This window comes from Plodia interpunctella, chromosome 24 (assembly GCF_027563975.2).
Source record: "Plodia interpunctella isolate USDA-ARS_2022_Savannah chromosome 24, ilPloInte3.2, whole genome shotgun sequence".
Lineage (NCBI taxonomy): Eukaryota > Metazoa > Arthropoda > Insecta > Lepidoptera > Pyralidae > Plodia > Plodia interpunctella.
Genome location: NC_071317.1, coordinates 1,608,168 through 1,622,477, shown reverse-complemented (window position 1 = coordinate 1,622,477; position 14,310 = coordinate 1,608,168). Strand labels below are relative to the sequence as shown.

Sequence of the window (14,310 nt, the reverse complement as noted above, 5' to 3'; positions counted from 1 at the left end):
TCCTGTACTTATTAGATAAATTTGATGAAATGAACTTTGATGGCGCGACGATCGGGTCAGATAAACACACAGGGTGACTTTAATTGTATCCTAATATTCTACTATTCCTACTAATATTATAAATGCGAAAGCTTGTGAGGATATACGTGTGTGTATGTATGATTGTTACTCTTTCACGCAAAATCTCCTGGACGTAGAAGAATCCTTCTACAACACTGGTAGTAATTATTATATCTACATAAAAGCGGCGCCATTACACAAGTAATTTCAAGTGTTTTCGTCTATATATATACCTATCATAACTATACTTATAGATATAATCCGTACTTAGAAATACATGACTGTATGTTTGTTTGTTGCATTGTTTGCGAATGATTTATATTTATTTCATGATCTAATACTAGCGGCACGTCCCGGCTTTGCTTGGATAAAGCGATAATATAAAACGTAGCTTAAGTATGTCACTCCTGACCGGTTCGTCTGTCTCCGTGCCAAATATCATCAAATCGGTCCAGTAGTTTTTGAGTTTTTTCATTAGAAACAAAAATACAAACATTTTCTCTTTATAATACTAGTATGGAAGTAGTTAAAACTATTTTTAACACATACGTAGTTTGTTTGTCAGGTAATTGTAAGTAGGTATTATGAATGCAATTCCTGGAGTGGTACTAGAATTGATTTCCAGTAGTTTTATTAAATCACTGATAAGTCGATATGCAAAGGAAACGTTTATCAAAACCTCTTGTTCGCATTGCCTTTGAAATATCAAAATTTGTCTATGTTTTAATTATTTTAGTGCCAGAGCTTACGGTTACCGGTTGTGCTTTCGACCTAATTTTGTATAAATTTAGTAACAGTGGATATTGATGTTGTATTTTTTTTAAAAATTGCCGAAGAGGTTCAAAAAGCCGAGAATCTGCGAACGCGCGGATTCTTTTTTTAAAGTGAGTTTTTATGCATGTTTTTCCTTATCAGGGCATTAATAAGGAGCTGCAAACTAGGAAAGAAAGAGTTTTTTCTTTCTTTCCAACTATACAGAAGTACAGGCAATCGCTTATCCTCAAATGTTTTGTTTCATTCTGATCCGCGAAAAAAAAAAGCGAAAATTAATCTCGGTGATAAATGCGAAAGTCTATCTCTCTCTATTTCGCTTTCACGGCTAAACCACTAGGCCGATTTTTATGTCATTTGTAATATATATAGGTAATGACCCCTGGTCAAACATAGGTTAGTCGTTATCTATATTTTTCATGTTGAAAATAATATTACATTGATTTTGAATTTTTAAATTTCAATAAAGCTTGAAAATTGATCTTAACACTTTCTGTCTCTCTCATTTGGCCGAACAAGATGTCTTTGAGGGACTTATAGAAATAGACTTATCTGAAGATCATTATAGAACTCGACACTGAATGTAGTCAGAATGATCGAAACATTTTGCGCCTGAGCAAAATGAAAAAAGCAGGCCAATTTGATGGCTCAATGTAATTTTTTTATAAGATTTTAACGAATCTTTGAAGTTAAATTTTAATTATGTCCCATAAAGAAGAATGCTTCACTTTCCATGACAATGCATTATTATGATAATGACCAAATGGTGCACACAAGGACTCCTCAACGTTTTATTATACTGGTAGTGAGTTTTTTTTTGACGAATGAATGCAACAAGATCTCGCAGACGACAATAAAAGCTTTTGGCAAAAAAAATACTTTTTTTTTTAAACCTGTTATGATTATAGAACCTGACCAAAATCGATGACTTCATAAAAAGTACCTAAATCCATGTGTGATTCCTAATGAATATAATTTCGCAACCGATCAACACCCACAATGCTTTTATCAGCGGCTCAGTGCAGTGCGCTGTGTTCATTGATAAAGCTATCATTTTCTGTGTAGCGGTGTATTACTGTGGTCATCGGGACTAGAAAAAAAAACTGCGTATGTATTTTCTTATTATTATTATAAGTTTTATATATATTGTTCTTCATCTCTTCTTTCTATGTGCCATGTTTTTCATGCGCAAGGAAGAAATTTCGGTTGATTTTTTTTTAACCTGTTTTTTCAACACTTTCTTTAATAAAATTTTTCAACCCCCGAAAACAGAACGAGAAGAGTTATAATAGTTTAATGTATCTGTGTATCTGTATGTCCGTTCGTGGCAGCGAAACTGCCGAACCGATTTTGATCTAGTTTTTTTTTTTTTTATTTGATCTTTTTAATTTAATGTAATGTATACTATACATGATGTAACTATACTATATATTTCTAAATATTTGAAACGGTGGTGGTCGCCTGTGAACAGAAAGGTCCCAGGTTCAACGTGAGTTTGTATGCCAATCTGACTCGTATATAGTTTTCAATATTTCAACGACCACCACTTGCTTCCATGAAGGAAAATAATAGTGAGGAAGTGTAGGTTTTTTTACCTACGTGTTCTTCCCTAGTTGATATTTAATCATCTAGTGTGTGAAATGGAGAACAATATTGCCAACCGCTATTGATGTTAATATTGCCAAGAAAGTAGTTATGTGTTCTTCAATCCACTTCACGACCACGACCCTTAGCCATGAGGAAACGATAAAGGACCGTAATATATTATATTATCCTAATCCTAACTTCATAACTAATATTATAAATGCGAAAGTTGTTCGTTACCTCTTCACGCTCTATCTACTTAACCAATCTTCTTGAAATTTTGCATACAAATAATTTAAAGTATGGAGAAGGACATAGGGTACCTATCATCACGAAAAAATAACTGTTCCCGTGGGAAATTAAAGCGGGCGAAGCCGCGGGCATCAGCTTTTAAATAAATAATAATTGTTTTTAAATAAATAAACAAAACACATACTTCGCAGGACTAGACAGCTCGTGTTTTCGCGAGCTCGACCTTAGGAGCACAGAGCTCGTTGCCACTACGGCCATGAGCTTCTAGCATTGCCTCAGTAAAGATCTGATTCAGAATTTCACTATTCAAATTCAAAATTATTTATTCAACTTAGGACTATAGGAGGATATATGTCAATAGTCAGTGATGTATGTATGACTAATTGACGTATACCATACTAAGTTCAATATAAACTATTTTATTCCATCAATTTAAACTCTTCGTCAATAAAAATATCTCTTACACTTATTTTCCGAATACCTACAATCATTTTCACCACGAAACTGGATAAAAGTAGTTATTTAATAGACGGTGTTGTATAAATATCGATCTCCGATATTATCACTAGATTAGACAAACATACAGACAGACAGACAGATTATCTGCAAACATACAGACAGAAAGACAGATCAATATCTATCTGAAAGATTGCGGAATCGATAAGTAACATAAAGTGATGATATCACAGATTGATATTTATGCAACACGTCAGTTAAATATCTTTTATCCATATGAGGATATACGTCAATAAGTGATTATATCATCCTGAGTTGAATAACGAATTTTGAATTTGAATAGTGAAATTCTGAATCAGATCTTTACCTATGCAATGCTAGAAGCTCATGTAGTCGCAATGAGCTCTGTGGTCCCAAGCTCGAGTTCGCTTGTAAAACACGAGCTACCGATTCATATTTTATGATGTTAGCTAGTAGTGCGATGTATATTATTTCGGCGCCATATCTAAAAAATTATAACGTTTTATTTTGAAAATTCAAAGGCTAGGTTTTAGCTTTATGCGAGCTAGTATTCTATTTATTCATTACTATTAGCCCCGGGCAACCTCTAGATGTTGCCCGGGGCTTCACACCCGTGGGAACTTTGAGATAAAATATAGCCTATAGCAATCTTGAAAAATTTACCTTTCTAATGGTGGAAGTTTTTTGAAATCGGTTCGGTAGTTTCGGATATTACCCGACTCAATCATACAAACTCACAAATTCACAAAACCTAAACATAATTCACGCCAGTGGAAAATTTAAAATTTTCTACTAACCTCAAAATATTTTAAAAAATATCAATTAATTAACAATACTTATACGAAAATGGCGATCGAAAATTGATTAACGTAGACATTTTCGTTGTTTTTTTTTAAGTAACCTTGTATTAAGTACTTATAAGCGTGATTTGTTTATTAGAATTAGTTTTGTAATAGTTTTTATCCAAATGATAAGACAATGGCAATCAATCACGGATAAATCGATACGAATCTGGATTTTATCGATGATTTCGGTATAATCTTCAACATGCCACGTGGCCGACGACGGCGATTTGACAATCACGTTTTAGTGCATTATTCATTTAATACCCAATTATTCATAAAAAAGGCAAAGTACCTATGGTTTAACCTAAACTAGCTACTCGCCCCGGCTTTGATGGGTGCAAAACTTATTTTAGCTTAAAATATGCTTTAACTTTTTTATGAATAATGGGGAAGGACTTAGCGATATCCGAATATAGAGTTTTGAACACTGTTTTTGATCTATGTTTCAAAAAGATTTTTCGGTGCTTTTTGTCCCGTAATTCCCACGGGAGCGAAGCCCCGGGGCGCAGCTAGTTAGTTATAAAAGCATGTGTCATATGTAGGTATAACAAATTCATGAAAATCATAATGTCATCATAATGTCAAAAATCGTTTAGCTGATGTATTGAGGAATCATCGAGATATTTATTGATTATGCTTACAATAGTATATAGTATGTAATGCACCGAAAATTTACAACAAAATTCCAAATCAATATAAAAGCTTAAACTTAAATCTGTTTAAAAAGCACCTCAAGTCTTTATTAACTGATGAAGGTTATTATACATTCTTTAATGATAAACTCAGATAGAATTTAGAGCTAATATAAATTATTACTTTTTTGTCATGTCAAAACATGTAGTTTTAATTCATTTTAACATCAATTTATATAAGAAAAAAAAATATTTGCCAAAAACATGAGTTGTTTACTCATGTTTTTGGCAAATATATTTTTTTCTTTCTTTCTTCTATCTTAAAATTATTACCCATATTACCCTTTAAAATCAGAATCCCTGTAGTTATATACAGCAACGTCCGCTTTCGATAAATCTGCTTAATACCTAATTAACACACCTAGGAAACATAAATTTAACATAAAAACATAATGCACCAGCCCTAGATAAGGCCCCTTGACCACAAGTGTCAACCTTGGATACACAAACAAACAGATAGACAGACAAACACACATCTGAAGCACCTACATTGATTTCCACTCGGAAAGTTTACTTAGATAATGGACACTTTAGCATTGAAGTGATTTTAAGATAGTGATTTTGTAGTTATAGGATGTTTCTTTTTTATATTAATGTTTAGTAGCGGCCCGCCCCGGCTTCGCACGGTAGAAATCAACCTCTTGAATCACTCTATCTATTAAAAAAAACAGCATCATAATCCGTTGCGTAGTTTTAAAGATCTAATCATAAATAGGGAAAGGAAGCGGCTTTGTTTTTAATCATCGACGCATAAAGAGGGGTGTTAGAAGTTTGACCGCTAAGTGTGTTTTGTCTGTCTGTGTACGTGTCAATGTAGCTCGTCAACGGGTGAACCGATTTGGATGCTGTTTATTTATTTGATAGGTTTTTAGGGTAATTTTTATGCGTTGGTTCTTAGATATGTTTGATCAAAATTGGTCTAGCCGTTCAAAACTAGTAGCGAAATGAATATTGAAAGTCAGGGGTCAGTTTTTTAATTAATCAAACAAATAAACTTGTATACGTAGTGATTTGTATATCTCAACCTGTAGAATACTATGTGCGAATCATTAGCACAGTTGCACAGACAGTCGGACAGTTTTGTCCTCTATTTGCTGAAATTTGTAGCCAATGTAGCATTTTTCAATTTCGCATAGAATAAACAGGTCTGTGGTTTGACATTAAGTATATTAATTACACGCGCGACCCGATCGGACTGCAATCCTATTGTTGTTCATTTGACTAAATTATCTCCTGGCTCGAAGGTTTAATATATATATAAATAACATCTCAGATATTTAAAATAATCATTATTTAATTTTCAACGAACCTAAGACATTTAAAATAATCATTATTTATTTTTCAAAGAATTTAACCTAATTACCTAAGTATTTTATGACACATGTAACTTCGAAGTATTTGTAATTTTTCCATTCTACCTACGTATATTCTTTACTAAATAAGAATCTAAGATCAGGAAATACGTAAAACAGATTAGATTTGGCTTATCAGTAAAAATGTCATTGAATTAATTTGATTAAGATCAAATTAAATTTCTCGATTGCCATCTACATGAAAACAAGAATGAAATAAATTGCTTGATTATATCAGACCTATCTGCACTGTCTGCACATTGTGAAGTGTCTAAAACTAAACGCCTGGAAATTTTCCATTAGCAATGTTGCAAAACTGTCAGATGGAAAATTTTGCTAGCAGTTTTTCACTTTTTAACACGCTAATACCTAATGTTTTTTGGGAGAAACCGAGCATATTCTCTTGTCTGAAAAAAAATTACATTGATAATTTTTCATTATCAGATCTCGTCGATCTTACATTTATAATTTTACATAAATATTATTGTCTTTTTCTCGTCAGTAGAAAATGCTAGCCTTAACATTGTATGCTAAATTAATTAATTGAGATATTCTCTAAGGAAAAAATTGTTTAGCACATATAATTACGAACAATAAGATACCTAATAGAATCTATAGAAGCTTTATTTTTTGCAGAAAGAGCATATCAAAAATTTTCGGAACTCACGCACCAGTGTACCTAATCGAATCGTATACGAGTATGCTGTACCTATTCGTACACTTTTGCCGCTATCATTAGACCATATATGGCATTTCTATTTGCCATATAAATCCAAATTCTATGATTTTATATTAATTATTGTAAGTAGCTGTAGTAAATATTTCCGAGTCGAACATATTTGTATGCGATACAATAAAGCCGGTCAAGTCCGAATTGGAATCACGCGCAGAGGGTTCCGTAAAATTAGCATATTTTGTCAAGTATTATACGATGTGGGATTTTATACTTTATCGCAGTTGCTGGCTTTCAGTTTCACCCGTCGAACATATAGTTTTCGTAGTGATGAAAGGTACCATTTTCATCACGGAAAAATAAATGTGCTGCGTATTTCCATACTTCAAACTAAACAAACATTTAAAGAAGATTGGTTAAGAAGATAAAGTTCAACAAGTAACAAACAAACTTACTTTAAAATTTTAAGAAGATTTTTTTAAATTCAATTCAATTCAATTCAAATCGTTTATTGCCATTAATATAGTTCTCTTAGCTAGCTAACACTGTTTACATAATAGATACAATACGAACTCTGTCGGGTATTTGCTAACAAGAATATGGAACGTCAGGCGGATTTATTATAAAATTTTAATTTCGATAGTTACTTATATGGGTGCAAGTTCTATTATTAATAATTTATGTCATGTCATAATAATATTATAATAAAAAGATAGAAAATACGTCATAATAAGTTAATTAAATTACATAGTTAATAAATATTTTAATATTTCTCAGTCCATCCAAATTTCATTCTATAGACCAGTACTTGTATCCATTATTCTGCAATAGTTCACACTCCCGCCGAGACCTGATCATGGGCATATAATTTTATTGGTGTATCCGGGAGTGGGTTTTGGCGGGAGACTTACACAACATCAAAACTCTACGTGTTGGATCCATATCCCCACGCAAGCCTCTCAGAGGACCGGACTTAGTGTCGTGAATATTTAAAAGAAGTCTAATAATAATTACTAATAAAAATATTAATATTGTGAATGGGCTGGAATCGATATAATGAATAACAAAAGTATAGTTCTTTATCGTTTAAAAACTCGTCCAAAGAATAATAGCATTTCTCCGTTAATAAAAGTTTTAATTTTGTTTAAGATATTTTATCTTTTTGTTCATTTTGTAGGTTGTCGGGTAGGGTGTTATATATTTTAATTGTCATGCATAGTGGACCGGATCTGAACAGATTCAGATTTGAGGAGGGTACCACCAATTTTTTCTTTCTTGGAGGATATCGTCGCGGTAAATCTTCTTTTTTTGTATAAAATTCAGGATATTAACGTACAAATTTACATGCCTCTAAAATATATATCGACGGTAAGGTAAGAATTTTCAATTCTATAAAGTGTGGTCGGCACGTGTCGGTCGTTTTGATGTTTTTTTATAATTCTTACGCATTTTTTCTGTAAGATAAATAGGCGGTCTGCGTCCGTACTATTTCCCCAGAGTATAACTCCGTACAATTTATAGTTTAGAGTACGGAGAAAGATCATAGGGTACCGAGTTAAAATAACCATTCCCATTGGAAATTCACGCGAACAAACCCAAGCAAAAGCTAATAACTAGTAGGTAAATCTTAATAATTGTAACAAATCTCAAGGAATTTACGCAGAACGAAGCTCCGCTTCCTGCTGCATTAAATTAATTCAGTTTTCCTCAAAACTGCATCCATTGTCATTCACACTCGACTAGGAACACGGAAGGTGTAACTACGGTCACTCCCGCTATTCCTACGTGTTTATGTACGCACTTTCCGGTGTTGGAGACAATGGCGATGTTTTCATTGTTCTCTAATATTGATTAAACATAATTTTCAAATTGTTTTTACTAGAATTTTTACTAGAAAAATTTGGTGTTTCTACCACGCATGGAAGAAGTTAGGGGAGTCTTTTGCCCAGCAGTGGGACTCAAACAGCTAATAATAAAAAATAAAAATAAAAATTGCTGCTCTCAATATGGTCCCTTATCTATACTAGGTACTACGGAACTCTGGTTGCCAGGCATTTTTTGATTGCCAAATATAAACGGTGTCCGGCTTTTTTCACTTCAAAGTAAAAAAGTCGATCAAAGGAAAGAGTTATAAATTAGATTTTTCTATAAGCGATACGAATAGATATAACAACCACTCACAATAAACCAGCAATACCTACAGCTAAACGTGACCCGTGAGTTTCGCAAGTCCGGCTCTGTCTACGCCGTCAGGACTAACGACGATACTGTATATGTATTTGTACCACCTAGAGGCAGTTCTCCCACTAATCACTGCATAGTTCAAAATTATGTAAATAATGATTCTTAGAATGCAACAATCAGAACATTTTGTACATAAATAGATATAATTATCTATTGTTTTAAAAGTTTAGATCACTTCCTACGTGTTTATGGTCATCATCATCACTCATAGTACTTAGGTATACCTAGATTTATTACAGGGTAGATAGCGGTGCGGTATGCTGTGTTTCTAGGAGTACCTTAATCCTTACATATTATAAAACAAAGCTGTGTCTGTCTGCCTGTACGCGATAAACTAAAAAACTACCGCATCGATTTTAATGCGCTTTTAACCAATAGATAGTGTAATTCACGAGGAAGTAAAGGTGTATTAGCTATTACGTTTTTACCCGAGCGAAGCTGGAACGGGCCTAGATGTGTCTATAAGCTCTCTCTTCTCTCTCTCATCTCACGCTTGTTTCCGATCCCATTCATGACTGTAACGCAGAGAAGACAAAGACAAAGATTGCAAAAACATGAAGCCTGATCTGAAGATTCGTCTGTGATTTTACAACCGGCCGCCTGTCTGACGTCGACGCTCAATGGAAATACTATTGCTGCCTATGAGCTTGCAAGTCTTTTTATATAATACTAGCGGCCCGTCCCGGCTTCGCTCGGGTAAAACTATAATAAATTATACACCTAAACCTTCTTCGGGTATCACAATATTTATTTTAAAAAAACCCCATCAAAATCCGTTGAGTATTTTGAAGAACTAATCGTACCGAGACAGACAGTGAGAAACGAATTTGTTTTATATTATTTTTAGAGTTTTATACTACGTAGTGATTTCCTAGTTGGGAACGCCAGCGCAAGCGCCAGACGGGTGATTGGTCCATTACACCCAAAAAACAACAATAAATAAATGCAAAAATCTAAAGCAATCTCGCATAATTTTCCAAGTTGTTCAGCAAACGAAATCCACTACCATTGGAGAATATATTACAGGGTCTGGCGAAAAGACGTGAAAAACAACTATGGAAAATATAAATATTTTCCATAGTTATTAAAAATAAATAGTTATTTAAAAAAAATAGCTTATTTCTGCAGAAATATGCTTTTTTTAACTGTAACTTTAAAATGACGGATTCTATCCTATTTGTCGAATGTGCGACGTCTAGCCCAACTTATATCTGTGATATTTGCGAACATATATTTTATTATTCAATATGTTGCTTTACTTGCAACTCACATTTAAGTACAACTATAAAATCATCAAAACTATAAAACAAACAACTCTATTGTGTTCGAATTTTGTTTACCTATTCCAGAGTATACTGAGAGGGTGAGTTAAAAAAATTAATTTTTATCATACAAGGTTTTTTTTTATAATATGAAATTTAAATTTTTACGTTAATAAGTATCTATGAAGTTCTAATTATGAAGTGGATCTTACACCAAAATTCGTTTGGTAGCGGAAAGGTCCTATATACTATTATTATAAAGAGGTAAGCGTTTGTGACTTTGTGAGTTTGTACATTTGAGGCGGGTAATCTCCGAAACTACCGATCCAACCTCAAAAATTCTTTCACCATTAGAAAGGTACATTGTCCAAGATTGTTATAGTCTATATTTTATCTCAAAATTTCCACGGGAGCGAGCCCCAGGCTGCGAACCCACATTGTAGTCCATATTGTGGCGACGCGGCGTCTGACGACCAATATGTCGGGCAAATACCCGCCACCCTCTTGGAGACAGGAGTCATTTTGGTAAAATAGACCACCTATGTACAAGTGGTTTTAATGGAAAAGTAGACATTTAAGACGCAGGAGTCATTTTGGTGTAAAGTATCGACATTTTTATCAATTCCTTTTATTTCTTAGGGAAATATTTATAATAAATATTTTACCAATAAAAAAAACTGATTATAATGCGACGGTGGCGCTACAGTGCAGGTACATAGTGCCTTAACTAAAAATAATTATGTAGCAGAGATCGAGCGAAGAGCACTCTAATATATACTATTATATACTATATAGTCTACTGATATCCGAAAGTAAGATGTATTTGTTTTTAAAAGATAATTATGTAATCATTATAAGTAATTACGATTTCCTTCGACTGCACATTCAAAATTTTTCCTTTGGTAATACATTAATCTTAATCGATAACATATCATTTTACGATAACGCGGAATTAGCACCCGAAGATCTATCTGTATATCATGAGATCATATCATTAGATCATCGATTTCTCTTTATATATGTAAATCGTTTAATGATTAATGTTATCTGGTATTGATTATAATATGCGGTAAGTAATTATTGCAATATCAAAACCAAAAAAAGGTGGTTCGATATTTTTTTACAGTAGAGCGGACAAAGTAAAATGTTTAGGTACTTAGGTGAAGAAAAACAGATAAAAATACAATGTTTTCTAAAGGGTGGCAACGCGCACTCACACCTCTGGTGTTTCAGAAGTCCATAGGCCGCGGTGACCACTTTCCATCAGGTGGGCCAGATGCCTGTTTGCTTGCGTAGTAGTTTTGGAAAATGCTGATGAACTCTGTTGAGTATTAGACCGGCGGCACCTAGGTCTAGCTGGGATGATAACGGCTAAAACTAGGACTCCCAGGTGTCAGATCTTGTTCAAGTCGCCTAAAGGCTTCTGACATGACTTACAAATATTACAGTAGACGCATACACACAGTGAACTTAATAGTTAAGTATGCAGGAAATATCCATAAACGAGTACCCATTCATACTATGAAAATAACAATACATGAGTCCTGCAATCGTACACACACATGTGGCAGGAAGAGGCAGGAGTAACAATCGAACCTGGGACCGACCTTCGAGCATAGAAAAATAAAAATTGTGTGCAACGGAAAAGCGTACATTACCATTACTAAGAATGAAGTCGTTTAACTATTGGTTCGTTTTATCGTGACCACGATCTTCAACAATAAAGAATTTGTATCGGGAGATCTTGTGACTTTTCGGATTTTAGTTAGGACAATTTAAATGTCTACCGCGTGATGTTATTACTTCTATTTAAGTCCCAAACATGATTCACAATAAATCCACAATCAAACTCCGCATTTGTTTCAGATTTGGACAAGAAACCTGTCTCCCGTGCCAACATCCACCACTGCACCCTAAACGTAAACATTACGTGTGACGAAACGTGACGTATTCTGACGTATGGCTGATAGACCCTACGCGTACGATCCGGTCGGCTCCGGCGCGCCAGTCAACCAACAATCGTACAGAATGGAGGCAGGACAATTGTGGCGGCAGTATGCCATCGCCGGCGTCGGTATGTCAAATTGTGATTCTTTTGCTTTCGAATTAAAAATAATAAAGTGATTTGAAAATTGGAATGGAACGCGGCGATTTCTTTTTTTTCATTTTGGCGGCGAATTTTAGGAAAGTGAATGACTATGGTTAAGTTTTGAAACGGAACGCGCGAAAAACTTTGGCATTTTGAAAGTGCAATTGGTGATTTTTGGGATATTTTCTGCCATTGAAAAGTAAGATGTTTTGTAAATAATTTCAACTCTTTATAACTAGTTTTACTCTCGCAACCGGTGAAATGTCGTGAGTTAACAGAGTTTACTCTGAAATAAGAAAAACAAACAAACAAAACAAAGTTAACTTTATTTTAACTAGGATGTTGTGTCTCACTGATGGTTAAAATCCTCCTATTTTTAATAACTCTTTATAGTTAACTAATTACTTGTTAAAATCATCGTCCCACAGAATTTACTGTAATCGAAGCATCGTCGAAACATATTTTCATATGCTGTTTCATACATAATGTTTAGTGTTATGTTTTTCATGAACGTATGTTCAATAAAGATATTACAAACAAACAAACAATATGAACTCATTGCACTAACATTGTAATATTGTTATTTAATGATTATTTACTTATTACAAAGTGAGGAAATAGTTAGCTATCACTAACAAGAGCTATAAAATAGACCATTGCCTTTTCTATAACTACTTGTATGAAGCACATAACTTCCACATTTCAAAATCTATTTATTGCGGTCTAAGAAAGGCACAAGTTTAGATTTAATCAGTACTAATCGGTTTGGGATTTTTTTGTCTGGCTTTTGCATGTTGTATCCCACTGCTGGGCAAAGGTCGTGCCCATTTTCTACCACTCATGTCTTTCTATTGCGAACTCCGGCTATCGGAATTTAACGATACCAACCAGTCGTCTTTTTAGAAGAAGGTCGCAGAAGAAAAGGTAATCATTTAATTGCCAACTAAGAATACATTTATGGTCTTAAAATTATTAAGTACATAGTTACTTATGGGAAGGAGATATTTAAGATACATGCTTTCATTCTAAGGAATGGCTATCTAATATACCTGGTAAATTACAACGATTAGCATGATCGAGTGATTCTAGACTTTTGCTTTTTCTATTGCCGCTGCTGCGTCGCTGTAAAAATTTGGAGTTGACATTTTGGACATTAGTTCCTGTATTGCATCCAAATATTCCTTATACCTTCGCAAATACTTAGGTATAAACAAGTTTATTTGTTAAACACATTAAAAAAAACCCCCGACTTTCAATATTCATTTCGCTACAACTTTTGAACGGCTGAATAGATTTTAATCAAACATATCTAAGAACCACCGCATAAAAATTAGTTATAAAAAAAAAACGCATCCGGTTACCCGTTTATGAGCTACAGTGCCACGAACACAGATAGACATATTTAGCGGTCAAACTTATAACACTTTTCTTTTTACGTCGGGGGTTAAAACGTTAGACCTTTAAAATTTGCCGCGGCCCTAGTCTCCAGTCCACTGATAAATCCGCCACTGTGTCGTTACCTAACAGCTGTAATTTTTTTTAACATTTAGCCGCTTTTTATTCTTAAATGGAGTGGTCGTATTCGAGATTTGGATGCCGAATTGTTTATATATCGACTAGCTATTGCCCGCGGCTTCAGGGATAGTTATTTCTCCGGGATGAAAGGTACCCTATGTCCTTCTCCATACTTCAAACTACATATATGCCAAATTTCAAGAAGATTAATTGAGTAGATAAAGCTTGAAGAGGTAACAAATAAATTTACTTTTTCATGTATAATATTAGCTAGGATTCAGCTCTCTTTTCAGGGTAAATGAACGATTTCAATTCAGATTGCACACAATGCGTTTCAAATTCGATTATACGTCACTAATCGCTACCTATATCTTTTGGACAGAATGCCATTGTAATTGATTGTAACGTTATCGTGTAGCATACAGCATTTCGTATAGCATAATGTTATCAATATTGTCCTGTAGTAAGCCAATTCAGAATTGGTTAATTGGCGT

At 34.0% G+C, this 14,310-nt stretch overlaps 1 protein-coding gene across 3 annotated transcripts in view; it reads left to right on the top strand.

The window, feature by feature from the left end:
* Positions 1 to 789: 789 nt before the first annotated feature.
* The window catches only part of LOC128680622 (uncharacterized protein), a 37,628-nt gene continuing 24,107 nt past the window's right edge, over positions 790 to 14,310 (top strand). The window contains exons 1-2 of one of the 3 annotated variants that reach the window (XM_053763896.2): positions 790 to 944; positions 12,079 to 12,286. In XM_053763896.2, the coding sequence (XP_053619871.1) occupies positions 12,172 to 12,286 (115 nt within the window). In that variant the 5' untranslated portion in view covers positions 790 to 944; positions 12,079 to 12,171. Of the gene's footprint in view, positions 945 to 1,819; positions 1,939 to 12,078; positions 12,287 to 12,344; positions 12,501 to 14,310 lie in introns of those variants that run through there. The other 2 variants (XM_053763895.1, XM_053763897.2) reach the window with 2 other exon arrangements.